This window comes from Terrapene carolina, unplaced genomic scaffold (assembly GCF_002925995.2).
Source record: "Terrapene carolina triunguis isolate 2854851 unplaced genomic scaffold, T_m_triunguis-2.0 Scaffold30, whole genome shotgun sequence".
Lineage (NCBI taxonomy): Eukaryota > Metazoa > Chordata > Testudines > Emydidae > Terrapene > Terrapene triunguis.
This window is the reverse complement of record NW_020664381.1, coordinates 620726-638495: the sequence shown is the minus strand read 5'-3', so window position 1 is coordinate 638495 and position 17770 is coordinate 620726. Positions and strand designations below refer to the sequence as shown.

Here is a 17770-nt window from a genome sequence, read left to right as displayed (position 1 = left end):
AGTAATAAAGAGTTGTTATCCTTGTTGTGTGAATCGAGGGCAGCAGAACTGTACCCGGCACACCCCAGTGGAGGGACTCACCCTCAGCTGAATGGCACTTACTAGGCAGGGGACATGGGTTCCAAAGCCCAATGAGTTGAGAGAGGGTGGTCTCTGTTAAAAGGGTCTCATGTTGTCTACAACCCTTAGAGAGTCTTGCTATACACTGCAGAGCTGAAATCACAGATACCTAGGTCTAAGTATTAGACCTACTTTGGGACAGTGTTTTTGGTGCAAGAGACTGCCCAGTGGGAGTGAAGCTCCCTCCTCCCACTACCAGCTAAGATCACTGGGAGCTGAAATCACTCAGAGCTGTGTTAAGTGGTGGGCATTGAAGACATCTTGGTGAGCAGCCAGCCAGCTGGCTGGTGGAGAGACATGGCCAGCAAGGCGGCTGGTGGGGCGGTGAGCGAGTGCCCGAGCAGTGGAGTGTGTAAGGTGCCTCCTTACCCACCCCCTTCCACCCAGGGTGGGAGGTGAATGCTGCAGATGAACCTCTGGAGTCTGGGGCTGTACTGACCAAGGACAGCAACTGTGAGTGGGGTGCAGAGAAGGGATGGGCATGTTAAAGGGACTTTTGGGTTGCTGGACTTAAGAACCTGAGGGGAAAAGGGGACAGCCCAACTTACTTGGGGGTGGGTCTTTTGCTCGGGGTTTATGTTTATGAACCTAGTTGCGGTGTTTTCCCAAATTAATGCTGAGTTATTCCCCTCGTTTTATTAAAAGTTTTTGCTACACTCAGACTCCGCTTGGGAGAGGGGAATTATTGCCTCTTAGAGGCACCCAGGGGGTGGTGTGTAATTGTCCCAGGTCACTGGGCGGGGGCTTGAGCCCGTTTTGCATTGTGTTATTGAAAAGGAACCCCTAGATACTGAACCCGGCCCTTGTTGCTGCCAACTCTGACTGGCAGAAGGGTTACATGTTGTTTATTCACTAACAGGACTGAGTTCCTTATGTAATTATTGCCTTTAAAACTAGCCCTCACTTGCGCTCGTTTAACTAGGGGCAGAAAGAATGGTCACTTACCTCACCTGGTGACTCTTCGAGATGTTTTGTCCAGGTGGAGCATGCTTGTGTGCACCTGTGCCCCAGGCCTGCAAGATCAGAATCTGTGACCATTGAACTGTGCCTGTGTCCTGCATGTCCTTGTGTCCCCCAAATTGAGGGCAGCAGCGCCGACTGCCTCATTTTTCTCACTGATTCCAGCATTGCCAAACCCACAGGTTCAAAAATCCTGAGTCAGACCCCAAAAATCTTGAGTTGTTTTAAAAAGACAATATTGTGGATTTTTTTTTTTTGGGTCTGCCTTTATTTTTGAGCTGCTCCTGCCCATCCCCAGCGTGTCTGTGTGCGACTGTCAGCTTTTGCCACCCAGATGTGATAGAAACAGGCACCTCCACCAGCAACAGGACTTTTTTTTCTAAAAGGGAATTTGCTTAGGAAAGGTCGTTTTGTGGACCAAAGTCCTCTATCTACAGAAGGGGTTCAGCAGAGATTATACCACACAAGCGTCCTAAGGGTGAGCACCTCTAGGGATGAGGAGGGTTCAATCATTTATCAACCCCAGACGTACCTGCCTGTTTTGCAAAGATAGGCTTCCTCCCTTCCACCATGTCTCCCATCGGTTTCACTTCCTCTTACCAAAAGGGGTCCCTGTTTCTGACCAGTCACCCACAGCAGCTGCCTTTAGAACCAAAGGGTACCCTTGAGTCCTTCGCTCTAGCTGCATAGTGCTTCAAGAAGCAAACGTACAAAAGGATTTGGGGGCATTTTTGGAACTGCTGCACACAAGTGAGCAGAAATAGGAACCCCTTTTTGGAGTGGGGTGAAGAAGCAAGTGGATAGAAACTGCAGGCTGAACAAGAGTTTGGGAATGAACTGAAGGGAGTGATCAGAGACACTCTTTTGCTGCGCCACTGGAAGCGGCACTGTAGGCAGACAGCTTTAGCCTATGGCTAAGACTGCCCTGTTCCCCATGCCCAGTTAGCCATTGGCCTCTCTGCTGTGGCCACCACTAACGCTGCATCATTGCAATAGTGGGTTTGCAAGCAAAACCTGTCCATAGATATTGGACTGAAATGATCAGAATTCATTTTCTATATGCTACCAAACATATTTGATGGAAGTTATTTGCAATCGCTACCTAGGTGGGCTATATTTCAACCAGTAATCTAGAAGTATGCAGGGGGTCTTCATGTTTTATTACCCATCCACTGAGCAATCCAGGACCTCCTGTCCAAGAATGACTTTTAGACTGGGTCACTGATCAACACCTCAAAAGACGAACTTAAAAAAAAACATTGTCACAAAATGTTAGAGCAGATGTTACACTGTGACTTCTATTATAAGTGGGCTATAGTCACTCCTTTCCTGCAAAGTTCTCCCATTGCGCTGAAACATTCCAAAAAGAAAGGGGGAAAAAATAGAACACGATCTAATCGTCTGATTGATACCAAAAATGGAGTTTTGAAGGAAAAATCTGTCCAGCTATTACTGATGGAGGCTGGGGGGGCATTCCGCATATAATTTCTCTGCTTTAAAAAAATTTAGATCTATGTGTATGAAGATCTTCAAGACTTGAGCTTTCAAACCTCACATATAGCTAGTCCACAGTGAAGAGCTGTTGCCATGCAAATTATAACAATTTTTTCTAGGGGATTAAATATTTACTTTCGTGCATGGCAAAACAAACCATTTCTACTCTGGTTTAAGATGAGCAATTAACTGAGACACTACATAACTGTGCAACACACACAAACAAGTAGTTTCATAACAATGCAGATAGCATTTCCCCTCTTCCCTGGCAGCTTATTTTTTAAAAAAGAAAAAATTAAAAACTAAAGTTTTGTTAATGCACCATTAACATTGTGAGTTTACTGTACAACCAAAAAAGACACCAAGTTCTCATAGCAATGCTAACTGATCCGTACTGTTCCTATTTATTCATGCATGCAAATATCAGTCCAATTAGTAATCAATACTGGCTTGCAATGTGGGTAAGTAAACGTTGCAATAAACACCTTAGCATTTGCCTTTTCTGTGTGTCAGTTTTGCACCTTTACTGTTGCATGTGTTCTGTTATGAAACTTAGGGCAGACAAAACATGGCTCCCTGCCAGGATCCTCACATATCCCCAGTTCCTTCCAGAGAGATGAAAAAGGGCAGATGATGTTACAGCCAACTAATTGGAACTGGGTGGTGCCTTGTGACTGATGGAAATTTCCCACAACAGGTCTATAGTCAAAGGTACTTTCAACTTGGATGGCCAACAGCAAAATTAAAAATAAACCCAACCATTTTAAATCACTCAAGTTGCTTTTATTGAACTCTTTATAATGTACATTGAACTTTTGTGCAATAAATACAGCACATTGAATTGAATGATTTTTTCCCTTTAAAACATAAAAGACTTCCCTTAATAACTGTAGAGTGGCTTAAATGTTGACATTAAACAGTAAGAAAGTGTTGAATGAAGTCTGCAACGGCTAATGCCATTTAAACCAGTGCGTATTACTTGCTGCATGAAGCTCAGTACTGCAATCTATAGGTTAAGACAGCACCCAGTGGTGAACTGTGTGAATTAGATTAAGTCTGTTAAACAGGAGCAATTGAATTACCTGGAATTCTAGAGAGACAAGGTGAGAGAGGTGGTGTCTTTTATTGGACCAGAAGCTTTCAAGCTACATGAAGGTCTGTGTGGCTCAAAAGCTTGTCTCTCTCATCAACAGAAGTTAGTCCAATACAAGATATTACCTCACCACCTTGTCTATCTAATATCCTGGGACCAACATGGCTGCAACTATACTACATACATGGAGTTCTGGAGTCAACCACACCTCTCATCACACATTCATTTCCCTCTTCTCCACACCAGCAAGGCTGCTGACCCCAGAATAACATACTTTTGTTTACAGTTTGTGTTGAAAACTGAATTGGGAGGGAGGGGCTGCAGATTTTCAAATTGTAAAGCAAATGTGACAGCATTTGTGGGGCTAAGAGACCTGCAGAGATTGAAGGAAGGAGGGAAATGAAAATACAGATGGGTGGGGTTTTTTATAGAGAGAGAGAGAGAGAGAGAGAGAGAGAGAGAGAGAGTGTGTGTGTGTGTGTGTGTATATATATATATAATTCCTCTTTTAGTTGATTGACAGCTGCAGATTCTTGGGAGTTTTTGTCTGGCTTTTTGTGTAAACTGGAATTTTTCTGCTTCAGCTAAAGGGAGTGAGAAGCTGAGAAAGCATCTCTGTGCTGGCAGAGAGGTTTATTGTGGCAAATAACCTATCAATCAGAGGAGGATCACAGCAGTCATAATAGAGATAGGAAATAGATTCCCCCCCCCCCCCCCAATCACTGTAGAGTTATTATGTAAACCACTGCAGAGTGGCTGAGAGCCACTATTAACCAGAGTACAAGGTTAGGTGGACTGAACAGTTTGAGAAAGGGCAACACTAAACTAATGCAAGTCAGACACAAATGAGACTCCAGAAACTTCTGTAGCTAAAAGAAATCCATAGTTACACCTAGCTAACTGCACAGCATCCCCTCCACTCTGACTGGCTCAGACAATGCCATTGCAGTGGGTCACTGGTAAGTTTGGTCACAGTGTATTCAGTACACTCATTAAATATTATGGGCCAAATTCTGCCCTCATATACCTATGCAGCCCTATTGCCTGTAGTCCAGTTACATACATCTAACGAAGGGCAGGATTTTGTCCTAGATGAGCTTCTGCGATGTATAACAAAACATAAACACATGTTTCTTCCCTGCAGTGACATCTAGAGTTCAGAAGCACTTGAGGAGCCAGGGGGCTGCGATGAAAGGATCTTACAGGGCCTCCCCTTGCTCCTGACTGGAGAGAATTACATTATATGACCTAAGTGTAGGCATAAGAACTTCAGTTAGAGGTAGGAGGTCAGTCTTAGATAAAAGTTTTCAGGGGAAATGTGCTGCCTTCTTGTTGTGCATGAAACACGCCATAACCAGTAAGAATTCGCTCTTTAGAGAGCTTGATCTGATTTTGATTTGTTGTTTACGCATGTGGGTATTCAGCCAGGTAAAAATAAATGATATAAGCTGTGTATTCACTAAGAAAAAGGTGTGTCTTTTACAGTAAGACGACTCTCTTGTGTTAGCTACCTTATTGCAATATTTCAGTCAAGACAAGGCAAGTGATAGCTCGGACTCAAAACAGCTGCTGGAGGTAAACCCTATAGCTGGAGTCCAGGATTTACCTCAACCCTGTTTCAAGTTAACGATCTCACTGTGAAAAGATACACAAATGTTTTACTAGGGAAGGCATACCCATATTGTCACCAAATCCAGTGTCTTGGACTTATTCTATGTCAATGAGCAACACACACAGTCTCATAGGCAGTCTTCCTAGATTGCTCTCGCCTCAGCTTGGCTGTGGCTGTTCAGTTTGTTACCTTCAATTACGTGTTAACAGTGTTTTAGACTTTAAGCACAATCAGTACGGTCTAATATTTGTTTTTTATATAAATTCTATGCAGATCAACCAATTACAGGAGATTGAGAGCTAACGATCCCGAAAAGCTCTGCAACGTTTAGATGTGCTGTTACATCACAGCAGTCAGGATGATCCCAACTGTGTTTATTTTTAGAATGTTGAAAACAAAACAGGAGACAGAACATTCTAGCAAAGGGAGAGAGAGAGAGAGAGAGAGAGAGACCTGATTCTTTCTAGAGACTGCAAAATGCCACGGAAGATGTTGCAGAGTGGTCCTTGAACTTGAGTGGTCCTTGAACTTAGGTGGCCCTTCTTTCCCACTCCCGTGCAGTCACAAAGTTAAGCAAGTCAATGGCTGTAACAACGCCAAACACCATCTGTCTCTTACTGGAGGAGCCGTCACTGTGATCTACAGAAAAAAACAAGAAAATTTTTCCTACCTTTGCAGGCTCAAACCAAATACACACTCAATTTTTATACTACTGCTTTCTAAAACTAGAAGCCAACTATGACTCCAAAATACCAGAGGCCCGCAGGTATGGTTAAGAAGCCAACCTACCCAACCGATTGTACATTCAGATGGAGGTGAGCTGCCATTCTTATTGACAGCACTCTAGGAATTACTGAAATGAAACCCTTTGCTAAATTTACTCAGAGGTTGCAAAGGAAACTAAATAGTCATGGGAAGAGAGGTAAATTTCTGTCATGGATTAGGAACTAGCTGAGAGATAAAAGTTTGGAATAAATTGTGTTTTCAACATGGAAGATGTTAGCAGTGTAAGTGCCTCACATTGCTGTACTAGGAGACTTAGTACTTAGCATTATTTGAATGATCTGGAAATGGGGTGAGCAGTGAAGAGGCAACATTTGCAAAAGACAACTGTTTAGGTTAGTGAAGTCTAGAGGGGCTTGTAAGTCACTTCAGAGGGACCTAACAAAACAAACAAATGGGTAACACACCAACAGGTGAAATTCTGTATAGAAAAATGCAAGGTAATGCACAATGGAAAGAACAATTTAAATGACTGATGCTATGCGGTGTTCTACACAACTTTAGGCACCCACAAAAAAAGCTAGACGTCAATCATTTTCTCAATACAAAGTGGTGCATTGTCACAATGCTCATAGATTCTTAGACTATAAAGCCAGAAGGGACCATTGTGATCATGTAGTCCAGGGATCGGCAACCTTTCAGAAGTGGTGTGCCAAGTCTTCATTTATTCACTCTGATTTAAGCTTTATCGTGCCAGTAATACATTTGAACGTTTAGAAGGTCTCTTTCTATAAGTCTATAATATATATCTAAACTATTGTATGTAAAGTAAATAAGGGTTTTAAAATATTTAAGAAGCTTCATTTAATTAAATTAAAATGCAGGAGTTCCCCGGACCGGTGGCCAGGACCTGGGCAGTGTGAGTGCCACTGAAAATCAGCTTGCCTTTGGCACGTGTGACATAGGTTGCCTACCCCGATGTAGTCTAACCTCCTGAATAACACAGGCCACAGGACTTCCTTGAATTAATTCCTGTTTGAACTAGAACAATGTTCTAGGAAAACATCCACTCTTGATTTAAGAATTTCCAGTGACGTGAATTCTACCACAACTCTTGGTAAGTTTGTCCAACAGTTAATTACCCTCCCTGTTATAAATGTGCACTTTTTTCTAGTCTGAATTTGTCTAGCTTCAACTTCCAACTACTGGAACTTGTTATACCTTTGTCTACTAGTTGGAAGAACCCTCTTATCTAATTTCTGTTCCCCATGTGGATACTTATAGATTGTGATCAAGTCACCCCTTAACTTACTCTTTCTTAAGCTAAGATGACTGAGCTTCTTGAGTCTCACTATAAAGAACGTTTCTAATCATTTCATCATTCTCGTGGTCCAGTGTTAGTAATGGGCTTATACAGGAATACCTACATGGGTAAGGTGGTTGAGGCCTTTGGTTTACCCAACTCTTACCACACAATATCTAATGCCTCATACATAACAGCTCACGGTGTCATTTGGTACTATTTATATACACACACACACCCTATACACTATCTTTTACAAGGAGTGTTATGTTATACTCACACTGAATCTGTTCATGTACAACTAGAGCAAAGTGGTCTATTTCCAGGATATGAGAAAGTTTCCCCAAGCTGTCTTTCAGATGAATCTAAAGAGAGAAAGTTACCAAACTTAAAAGCAAAGTGTCCTGTAATAACATAAAAGTTCAACAGCCCTCACCCCTACCATCCTAGAGACCGTTAAAATTATAATAAATTAGCACTTGTATAGCGTTGTTCATGTTCAAAGTGCTGTACAGTACAACTACTACTTAATGAATCCACGTCCCACTGAGTTCTTGGGGTTTGTTAAGGGCTGTGGTTTTTGGGAAAAAAGCTGGACAAAAAGAAAAGAAGAAAAGAAAAAAATTAAGGGGAAGTAGCACCTGAAATTTTCATTTTGACACACGTACACAAAAAATAAAGACAGGAGAGATTTAAAAAAAACAGATAAAAATCAGTGTTCCATGTGTCTAATGAAAGAATGTTGCTATGTAAACATAAGAATATACTCACCTGTACAACTCCGGAGGGAATGGACGTGAGGGGGTGGGAAATCAGACTGCAAGTTGATTTGGAAAAAGGATGTTTTGGGGAGGGTAGCAGTGAGAAAAGCCATAAAAAAAAAAAAAGGAAAAAAAAAAAGAAAAAACCAAACCCGAGCTAACATATTACTCAGAAGCAACAAACAAAGAACTCAGAATCAAGAATTTAATGAACCTGCTTAAACTATTGTAAGGTTTTTCTTTAGCAACGCAGAATATTAAAGCACTAAAGACCAGATTTTTGAAAGGTATTTAGCCACCTAATTCCCATGGGAGTTAAGTGCCCAATACATTTAAAAATTTGGCCCTACAGGCTGATCTCATTTGCTGGGTATTTAAAAGAAAGCACAAAATTGCATTCCATGAACAATCATGTTTTGGTATCATCAATGTGCTCCCATCAATTTGAAGACAAATCTGGTATATTAGCTGGGTGATTTTCCATCCGAAAAGTAATACAGGCTATCAGCTGTGTCTTTTTAAGGACACTTCTGTGAAGTTACACCACAGATGAACTTGCCTTGTATAGAGTACAGCCTTTATCCTGCAAGGAGCTCAGTGTTGGACTGGGATATAAATCCTCTCCTGTAAGTAATATGGCCAGAACTGGAAAATGGAGCTTGGGCTCCTATCCTGTGAACTAGAGGAGATTTACACCATGTTTTGCTTTTTTTAAAAGGTGGAGGGGGTGAGGGGGGAGGGGAGAGGAGAGAAACAGGACAGACTGACTTCACAAAGTCTTTATTTACTGTACTTTTTGTGTGTGCTTGTAAATTGACAACAGCCCAGATCCTCAAAGATATTTAGGCTCCTAAATTTGCACTGAAAATCAATAGGAGTTAGGTGCCCAAATACCTTTGAGGATCCAAGCTATCATTTACATAAAAAAAAAAAAAAAATGCGGAGACCAAACAACTCCACCCAAGCTATTATGGGAGAGGACAACTGAATTAAGACCTGGAAAAGGCTGGTCAGATCTTTGAGTTCCTTCTTCTGCACATACAGGACAGAGTCTGCCAACAAAGGGTGTATCAGATACTACGTGGGTTCTACCCCAAGGAAAGATAACCACACCTGTTATCACTGTACTGAGATTGGCCCAAGGGATTAAAGAAATTATATTGCACTTCATCTATGCAACCAGTGTGGGACTTTTGGATGTGGATCAAGAGCAGGATACGACTCTGAGGGATTATCTACATGGAAAGTTACTGTGCCGCAAGCCAGGGCTTGACTCAGTAAGGCTCGAGGCAGACTGTGTGTCTTCCACCTTCACGTGGGTTCGAGTTTTCCTTTCTTTATGACATATATTTTATCTGCAGCACACTGACTTTAAACATTGCAGTTTAACACACAGACTTTCCCAAGTCTAACTGCAATCGTTTAAGGCTAAATCTATATAAATCACCTACTTTTTCTTAGTCCCTGGCTTTGCACATAGATTGGTAAACACTGATGTGTGTCACAAATACATATATATACAATGACTGTTAAAGCAACGGCAAGCTAGGACGAGCCACCACTAGAGTGTACAATTTGCAACTACAATGCAGGCTTCAATTTAAAAGTATTTGTTATTCATAATGGAAATCCTGGGAAACTTTCAGAATTTGGTTTCGTTTATTCCCCACCATTATCTTTTAAATTACACCTTCAAGACTCCCTAAGACTGGAAGGGTTAGATGTGATGGCATGCGTTTTGCCCAATTCTGTACGGAGGCAAAACTCCTTCTGATGTCAATGAAACTACCACGTATAGGATCAGGCTCAAAGTTTTCTTACCAACTGGTAGAAACTCTATCCTCTGGCTAACAGAGGCAAGATGCAGCTGATGTGTTCACTGGGAGATGGAATGTTGAGACATGTTTCATATCATCTGATTAGCTAACATACGGGTGGGGGGGCATTGTTTTCTAAACATGAGCTGCAGAGCTGGTTGAAAATTTTCTGATGGGCCATTTTTTCATCAGAAAATGCCAATTCAACAAGGTGGGTGAGGTAATATCTTTTATTGGACCAAATTCTGTTGGTGAGAGAGACAAGCTTTCAAGCTTACACAGAGCTCTTCTTCAGGTCTTGGAAACATGCACAGAATGTCACAGCTAAATGGAAGGTGGGACAGGGAGAATGTGTCAATTTTGACAAAGTTTCATTTTGAAAAAAAACTAAGCGAAACATTTTGATTTCTTTATTTCTCAATGGACTTTGTTTTGACATATTCCAAAATGTCAGTGATAAGATAAAAAATTAAATTAAAAATATAAAAATCTTAAAGTCAAAATCCAAACAAAATTTTCTGATTGACCTCAAAGTAAATAAGAACATAAGAACGGCCATACCGGGTCAGACCAAAGGTCCATCTAGCCCAGTATCCTGTCTGCCGACAGTGGCCAATGCCAGGTGCCCCAGAGGGAGTGGACCAACAGGCAATGATCAAGTGATCTCTCTCCTGCCATCCATCTCCATCCTCTGACAAACAGAGGCTAGGGACACCATTCCTTACCCATCCTGGCCAACAGCCATTAATGGACTTAACCACCATGAATTTATCCAGTTCTCTTTTAAATGCTGTTATAGTCCTAGCCTTCACCACCTCCTCTTCAAGGCAGCTGTTTTTTCCTATACACCTGCATAATGCCCAGCATACTTTGGGACGTGCTGTTAATCCCACCACCACCACTCAGATTCCATGACTCTCAGTCTCGTGCCTTTCTCACAAGGATGGCCCATCCTCTCTATTCGGTAATCTGCAGTACCTGTTTTTGAATAGGTTATTTTGTGACTGTAATGTTTCATGGCTTCAGGAGAGTAAATGCATATCTGGTCATTTTAAATCAAAAAAGTAATTCTTCTTCTTCTTCAAATGTAAGGTGACCAGTTGGTAAGAAAATTATTGTGACTGCCATACTTGAGAGGGGTTTCTTTATTTCACTAGGATTGCTTTACCTTCCAGTCATACCAAACCTATCCATTTTATTTTAAGCGTGCCTTAACAAAGATCTATTCCTTCAAACAATACTTGACATCATCTTTGGGACAATGAGGACTCTTAAATTTTTCCCAATTTCACTGGCACAGATTCCAAATTAGTTTGAAAATAAAAAAAAAGCAAACATCTAGGATTCTTGTGTTTTTCTTTTATATACACCTCTACCCCGATATAACGTGACCCGATATAACACGAATTCAGATATAACGCAATAAAGCAGTGCTCCGGGGGAAGGGGGGGGAGGGGTGGGGGCGGGAAGGCGGGACTGCGCACTCCGGCGGATCTAAGCAAGTTCGATATAATGCGGTTTCACCTATAACACGGTAAGATTTTTTGGCTCCCGAGGACAGCATTATATCGAGGTAGAGGTGTACTTAGTCCCCGCCCCAAGGAGCTGGCAATCTATTTTTGTTCTGTGGCTGTAGAGCACCTAGCACAATGGGGTTCTGGTTCACAACTAGGGCACCTAGGTACTACAGTAAGACAATTAATAATAATAGCAATTCAGATTTTTTTTAAAAACAGAGAACTGTATTTTTGCCAGCACATTAGCAGTGGCAGATACCAGGGGATGGAGCTGGGGAAAAGAGGGATGCTCATTTTCAGGAGAAAATGGGAGGAGAGGCACAAAGAACTGACTATTACAGATACAACAATGAATACACGATACAGGCACGAGCAAGCGAGGGACGACAGGGACTAAACAGTTTTGTTACACACCAGAGTTTCACCTGATGTTTGATTTGATGTCTAGGGAGAAAAAAATATTTTTCTTTAAATTTTGTCTATAAAGCACTAGCAGCTCCTCCTTTTCCCAAGCTATAAAATAAGCAGCCAGTAGATTATACATAAGAATATAATAATTAGATATAGTTGAATACAGTTCCCTCCCTAGAATTTTAAATATTAATAATTAAGCTCCATTATGAACTTAATTATTTACTACTAAATGTAATATTGAATCTAAAGCCTGAAGAAAGCTATGTCCCAATCCTTCCATACGAAGGAGGGCCTTTCACTAAAACATAATATCCTACTATTTATTTTGAGTGTCATAAGCTTCCCGATTAATGAGAACATCACCTAGCTCTTGTAGTGCTTATCATCAGTACATCTCCAATCCCTTTACACAGGAGCTCAGTACCATTATACCCATTTACTGTATGATAAATATGGCACAGCTGACTGCCAGGTAGACTTGCTTGGCATAATGCTTCATGCACTTTGATGGCAGTCAGAACTAATCAGTCACCAGCTTGTGACAATTCCAGTCTTTGTTGCAAAGCGAGCACTTGCTGGTTTCAACTGCCATTGGAATTTACACAAAAGAGCTGTTGGAAGTTCAATTATTTCTTCCCATGGAGGCTCACACTACTCAGTTTTACATTCAGGTTGGGGGGGGGGGGGGAGGAGAGAAGAGAACATAAAAAGAAACCCCAATGACAAGAAAAAAAGTCCCTATCAAACCCACAAGAGTTCAATGGTCTGATGCAGCACCATAAACCAACTCAAGTCTGGGAGCCTTTCAATAACCTCAGGCTGAGTTTAGAGTCTAAAATGAGATCCAAGCCCAGGTCTGCATGCATAGTGGCACATTCTCAAAGAGAAGATTCTGTATGGCCTCACTTCAAACCTTACTCTAGCCTATGCCACTGTAATGCTCGGATACCTACAATAATACTTGAAAAGTAAAGAAGTAGATATAGAGCAGGTTTACCTGTCTGAATTGCTTGTAGATTACTTTGCTGACATGATCTGATGGCTGAACTTTCCCAGCAAGTAATGATGAAAGCATGTTCCCAAGGGTAACCATTCCCAAAATCACACTGAAAAGAGGAGACATGGTCAAACAACGTCAGACACTCAGGGTTTTCTAGAGACAAGTGAACTGCACTCTCAGCAGGCTTTCCTCAGAGGGATGCCCAAAAGTCAGTTTAACGGTGTAGACCACCATTTTCAGAGGTGTTCTCAGATTCTGAGGGTATGTCTACACAGCAAAGAAAAACCAACAGCTCTGAGCCTGGATCAATTGACTCAGGCTTGTGGGGCTAGGAATAGCAGTGCAGATATTCCTGCTGGGGCTACAGCCTGGGTTCTGAAACCTCTACCTCCGCCCCCCCCCCGCCAGTGAGTGGCAGCCTACTTCGAGCCCAGGTCCACAGACTTAGGCGTGTGCTCCTGCAGTAAAAAATAGCTGTGAGGACGCTGCAGCTCGGGCTCTGAAGTTTAGGGAAGAGGGTGGGCTTCAGAGCCTAAACTCCAGCGTCTACACAGCTATTTTTAGTGTGGTAGCACAAGACCAAATCTGTCGACCTGGGCTGGGAGGTTCTCTGCTGTGTAGATACCCCCCAAGTGAACTCTGCTTGGGTGATCAGACATGCCAGTTTTCTGGGAAAGTCTTAGGTTTGGATGGGAATGTCCTGGCTGTGGATTACATTTAAAATGGGAGTTTTCCCTAGTTTTGCTATAATTAGCCATTTTACTGACCTCCCTCCTACCTGGCTGTGCTCAACTCCAGAGCCAAAACGAAAGTGGGCCTAATAGTTATGGGTCCTTCCCACTGAACTATGGAGTGTGCTGGCACATGCTAAATTCAGAGGGATTCCAAATGACGAGGCTGATGGACACTGTGGCAAGGACTCAGAGCTCCTACCTAGTAATAGAAGATTTTGGTGAACTAGTGGTTTCCGCTACTGTCTATCCAATCACTCAGTTGTCTGACCATGATTGCGTGTAGTTTAAATGAACTTGCAGATCTAAATAGTCTTTGCTGGCCTCCATAAGAAACCTGAGACAAGGCTAAGGTCACCACTAAAGATCAGCATTCAGCTTTCTACCATTCAGCACGCTCACCATGGAGGCTGAGTGAAAGAAGATGTTAGACATTGGCCACAAAGTTTGAGATTTAAAACATTTCTTTAGGCCCAGGTTAGCGACCACTTTCCAGTTTTCACTGCAGCGAAATGCCATGAAGAATCTGTGGAGAACACCCAACCATGCAGAGGTGGTGGTTCACCCTCAGGTTTATTAAATGAGAGGTTTCACTTTGATCTATTCCTTACCAGGAGTCCACAGCGACCCCCCCAGACAAAAATATAGGGATTTCTTCATTATAGACAGAGACATTTCAAATATCAGGTCATGGTAGCTAGAGACCTATGAGACCAAGAGCAGGGTAGCCCTGACAGGACAGCATTTTAAATCTGAAAGCTGTGTGGTATGTAATAGGACATTTCTGACCTCTTGCTGACCCTGCAGGAGATACTGGAGAATTAAGTGACAGAAGGCACACTTCTCATTTACTGTGTGTAAACAGTAAATAAGAAATAGAAACTTGACTTACAGATTTGTTTTGGAGGGGGAGGGAAGGGAGGAAGATATTGATATCTGAACATACCCACAATCATCAACAACTGGTGCCTGGTCAAATCCCTTCTCTCGGAGGATTTCAATGGTCTTTTCACAGGTGACACCTGGAAGCACTGTCAGGGGAGCAGAGAGACTTAATTCCTGAACTTTGAGGTGCCACCACCTGTTGACAAAACACATAGGTTTTACAGCAACTCGTCTGATCATTCTGAAATTGCCATGCCCTAAGATACCTTACAGGATTTCCCCTCACTACAAGCAGAAAGGCTCACTTGGGTCTTCAGGACTCAGTAAGGGAAATAATTACAACCATGTCCCTTTTCCATCTTATTTGATTCCTATCCTTGCATGGCAGATGGCCAACAGAAATTACGGATACCTCCAGTTGGTCATTTACATCTTGATGTACAAAAAAGGGAAAAGAACATTTTAATGGACTTGAAGCCATTTAGTGAGACACTTAGATAGTTTGTGGAGCCATGTGCTCCTATCAGCATTACCCTCAGCCTCCATTTCATCCAACTGTCTGGTACAACCACGGTTTGCATCTTGGCTCAAAACTAAACATCCGTTAGTTGTCATACGTCATGTCAAGAGGCCCCAGCCAAGGTCAGAGCCCTACGGCACTGTACTGACACATAATAAGAGACAGTCAGTCCCTGCCCCAAACTGCTAACCATCTAAATAATTGTAAAAACTAAGCTCTTTGGAGCAGGGAGTGTCTCTTATTCTGTTAGTACAGCATGTAGTACAGCAGAGTCCAAATCCTACCTGGGGCTTCTGGGCATTACCACAATACCAATAAAGACATTAGAAGGTATTTTTCCAATTTGCTCACTCTGGGTCCGGTCAGTGATCTCTGTACAGACTGTTAGCAAACTTTTCCCCTCCTGTTTGCGTGGGGGTCCTCCAGCAGCAACAGGAGAGACAGGCAGGGATTTGTTTAAAGATGGAAAGAGGGACTGTAAAACCATAAAGACTAGCAGGGGCCTGAGGGCAGTTAAGTACCCCCCAAACTTCTTTTAACTGTTTTGATACTGACTAGATGTCAAGTTGACAATGTCCATTTCACTGTACTTGACAAAAGGATTATTATTTATGTTACTACAGTGCCTAGGAGTGCTAGTCATGGACCAGGGCCCCATTGTGCTGGGCGCTGCACAAACAACGAAAAAGACAGTTCCTTGCGCCCAAAAAGCATATATGCATCTCAACCTGCCTAATTAATAGTAGATGATGCCATAAACATCAATGAGGCGTTAAAACATCATGAATAACTGGGCTGGGGGAAGAGTTTAAAAAGTTTTCATTCATTTAAGAATTGCAGTTGTCACCGAGGCAAAAGTATCAAATCTTTCTCAAAGTGAATAACTCAAGAGATTTCTACTGATTTAAGTGGGCTTCACCGTATCCCCAAATGTACAGAGGATCAATTCAAACAGACAAGGAAACATTGCAAGCTACAGAGAAATTTCAAGTGGCCCACCCCATTGCAACCAGCTCACAAAACTCAAATGAACATGACTGCCTTACCAAGGTTTCTTAACGAGGTCATCTTCTTCTTTCGTGAACCCTTTCTGGGTCATCCATTTGTCATTCAAAAACTTGGACCTGGAAACCATCAAGAAAGCAAAGAGGTCATGAGCTCCCCCGCAGGTTACACTTGTGTTGGTAGTACATACAATGGCATATAGTTACATCCCCTATTGTACCCCCAGCACAGATAGCGGTATAATTACAAACACATAATAGCACTCAGCCAGTCTTTATGGCGAAGGGATATGTGGGTAGAATATTTGTAAAAAAAAGAAAGGAAATGGCACAACTATATAATGAGACCGCTTGTAATGGAGGAGAAGTGCTGGAAGGTATTAAATTAAATACATTTACAGTTTTGTGCTCCCACGCTGCACAATGGGGAACTGAACAGTGTCGCAGAGTAAAGCTGTATTTTAAGTGTGGGGTCAGGTGAATTTAGCCACAGGACTTAGAGCAAGTGTAACACTGTATTCCCCCCCCACCCCCCCGGCATAAGCTGTTATTACAATAGTATTCTCTTCAATTCATAGCACAAGGCAGAGAGTAGAGGACAACCATTCCTTGAAAAGTCCCAGAAGAGATCCCAATTAAAATGGTTAAAGAAATTCAGGACTCGAATTTTGCCAAAGTGACCAGTGACTTCTGGATGCCCAAACCTGAGATACCATAAAGGGGCTTTATTTTCGCTGAGTTCCCACCTTCTGTAAACCAGGCTCCTGCCGGAGTCCTCAAGTTGGGAACCAAAAACCACTAGACACTGTGGAAAAGCTTGTCTAAACTTGGTATGAATGCCTCACCTTCCGTGAAGGCAGCAGGCACGAAGCAGAAAGAGAACGGGGCAATTTCTTACATGTAGTTCCTGACGGAGTCGGGCAAGATGACAACACAGCGCTGATCTTCTGTCAAATCCTTGGCAGCCTTCACAGCAATGGACATTGCACTGCCAGAGCTGCCACCTGTCAACACCCAGATCACACAGTCAAGACCACTGCACGTGGAAGCCACTTGTGAAACAGGAGGAGAAGATCAGAGAAAGGTGGGTTGAGCTCAGGGGTGGAGAAAAGAACTCTGGAGCTCTAATCCCAACGCCGACAAGGTTTCCCTTTGACAAGTTAAGTGATTTGCACAATGCCGCAATCTAATTCACAGGAAACTTTGGAGGATTAGTACCAGCTCTTACCGCACAATAATCCTTCCTCTCTGATTAACATGCGTGCCAAAGAAAAAGACTCCTCATCATTGCTCTTGTACCACTTGTCCACCACCTAAAAGAGTGCAGGGGAAAGGAGACAAAAGACATAGCTGATCGTATCCCCCTTTCAGGAGATGCTGTTCAGCGGTTTCAAATTATAGACTTACAATTGCATTCACATCCCGCAACTGCTTTTTTTTGCCTAACACACACTGCTGTGGTATTCGTGACGTTCCCTATACTAGTAGAAAGTACTTTGTCTTTTAAATAAGGTGACTGTGGGAAAAGCTACACGGAGAACTGGTCATTCTCCTCTCTTCCCAGCTGACTCGCCAGGAAAGCGAGTCCTACCTCGCACCTGATGTCACTGAACTAGAGATCAAGTTGTGGGCTGGGGGTTTTTTTGGTTTTATTTAAAGGGATTGTTCAGGGGAAGAGCTATCTGCACAGCATGCTTTCACACAGTGTTATGAAAGAGCGAGAGAAATGTGTCCAGCTCAGACGTTCACCTGGGGCTGCTTTACCTGCTGGGATACAGTGGGAAGAGGCTTTCGTTGTGCTTCCTAACCCCTCTAA

At 42.5% G+C, this 17770-nt stretch overlaps 1 protein-coding gene across 1 annotated transcript in view; it reads right to left on the bottom strand.

Moving 5' to 3' along the window:
• Positions 1-5525: 5525 nt before the first annotated feature.
• The window catches only part of LOC112119829 (cystathionine beta-synthase-like), a 56908-nt gene continuing 44663 nt past the window's right edge, over positions 5526-17770 (bottom strand). The window contains exons 11-17 of the mRNA XM_024218633.2: positions 17183-17267; positions 16853-16958; positions 15997-16074; positions 14492-14626; positions 12812-12920; positions 7586-7670; positions 5526-5918 (exon numbers count right to left, since the gene is read on the bottom strand). Coding sequence (XP_024074401.2) covers positions 5809-5918; positions 7586-7670; positions 12812-12920; positions 14492-14626; positions 15997-16074; positions 16853-16958; positions 17183-17267 — 708 coding nt within the window. The 3' untranslated portion in view covers positions 5526-5808. The remainder of the gene's footprint in view (positions 5919-7585; positions 7671-12811; positions 12921-14491; positions 14627-15996; positions 16075-16852; positions 16959-17182; positions 17268-17770) is intronic.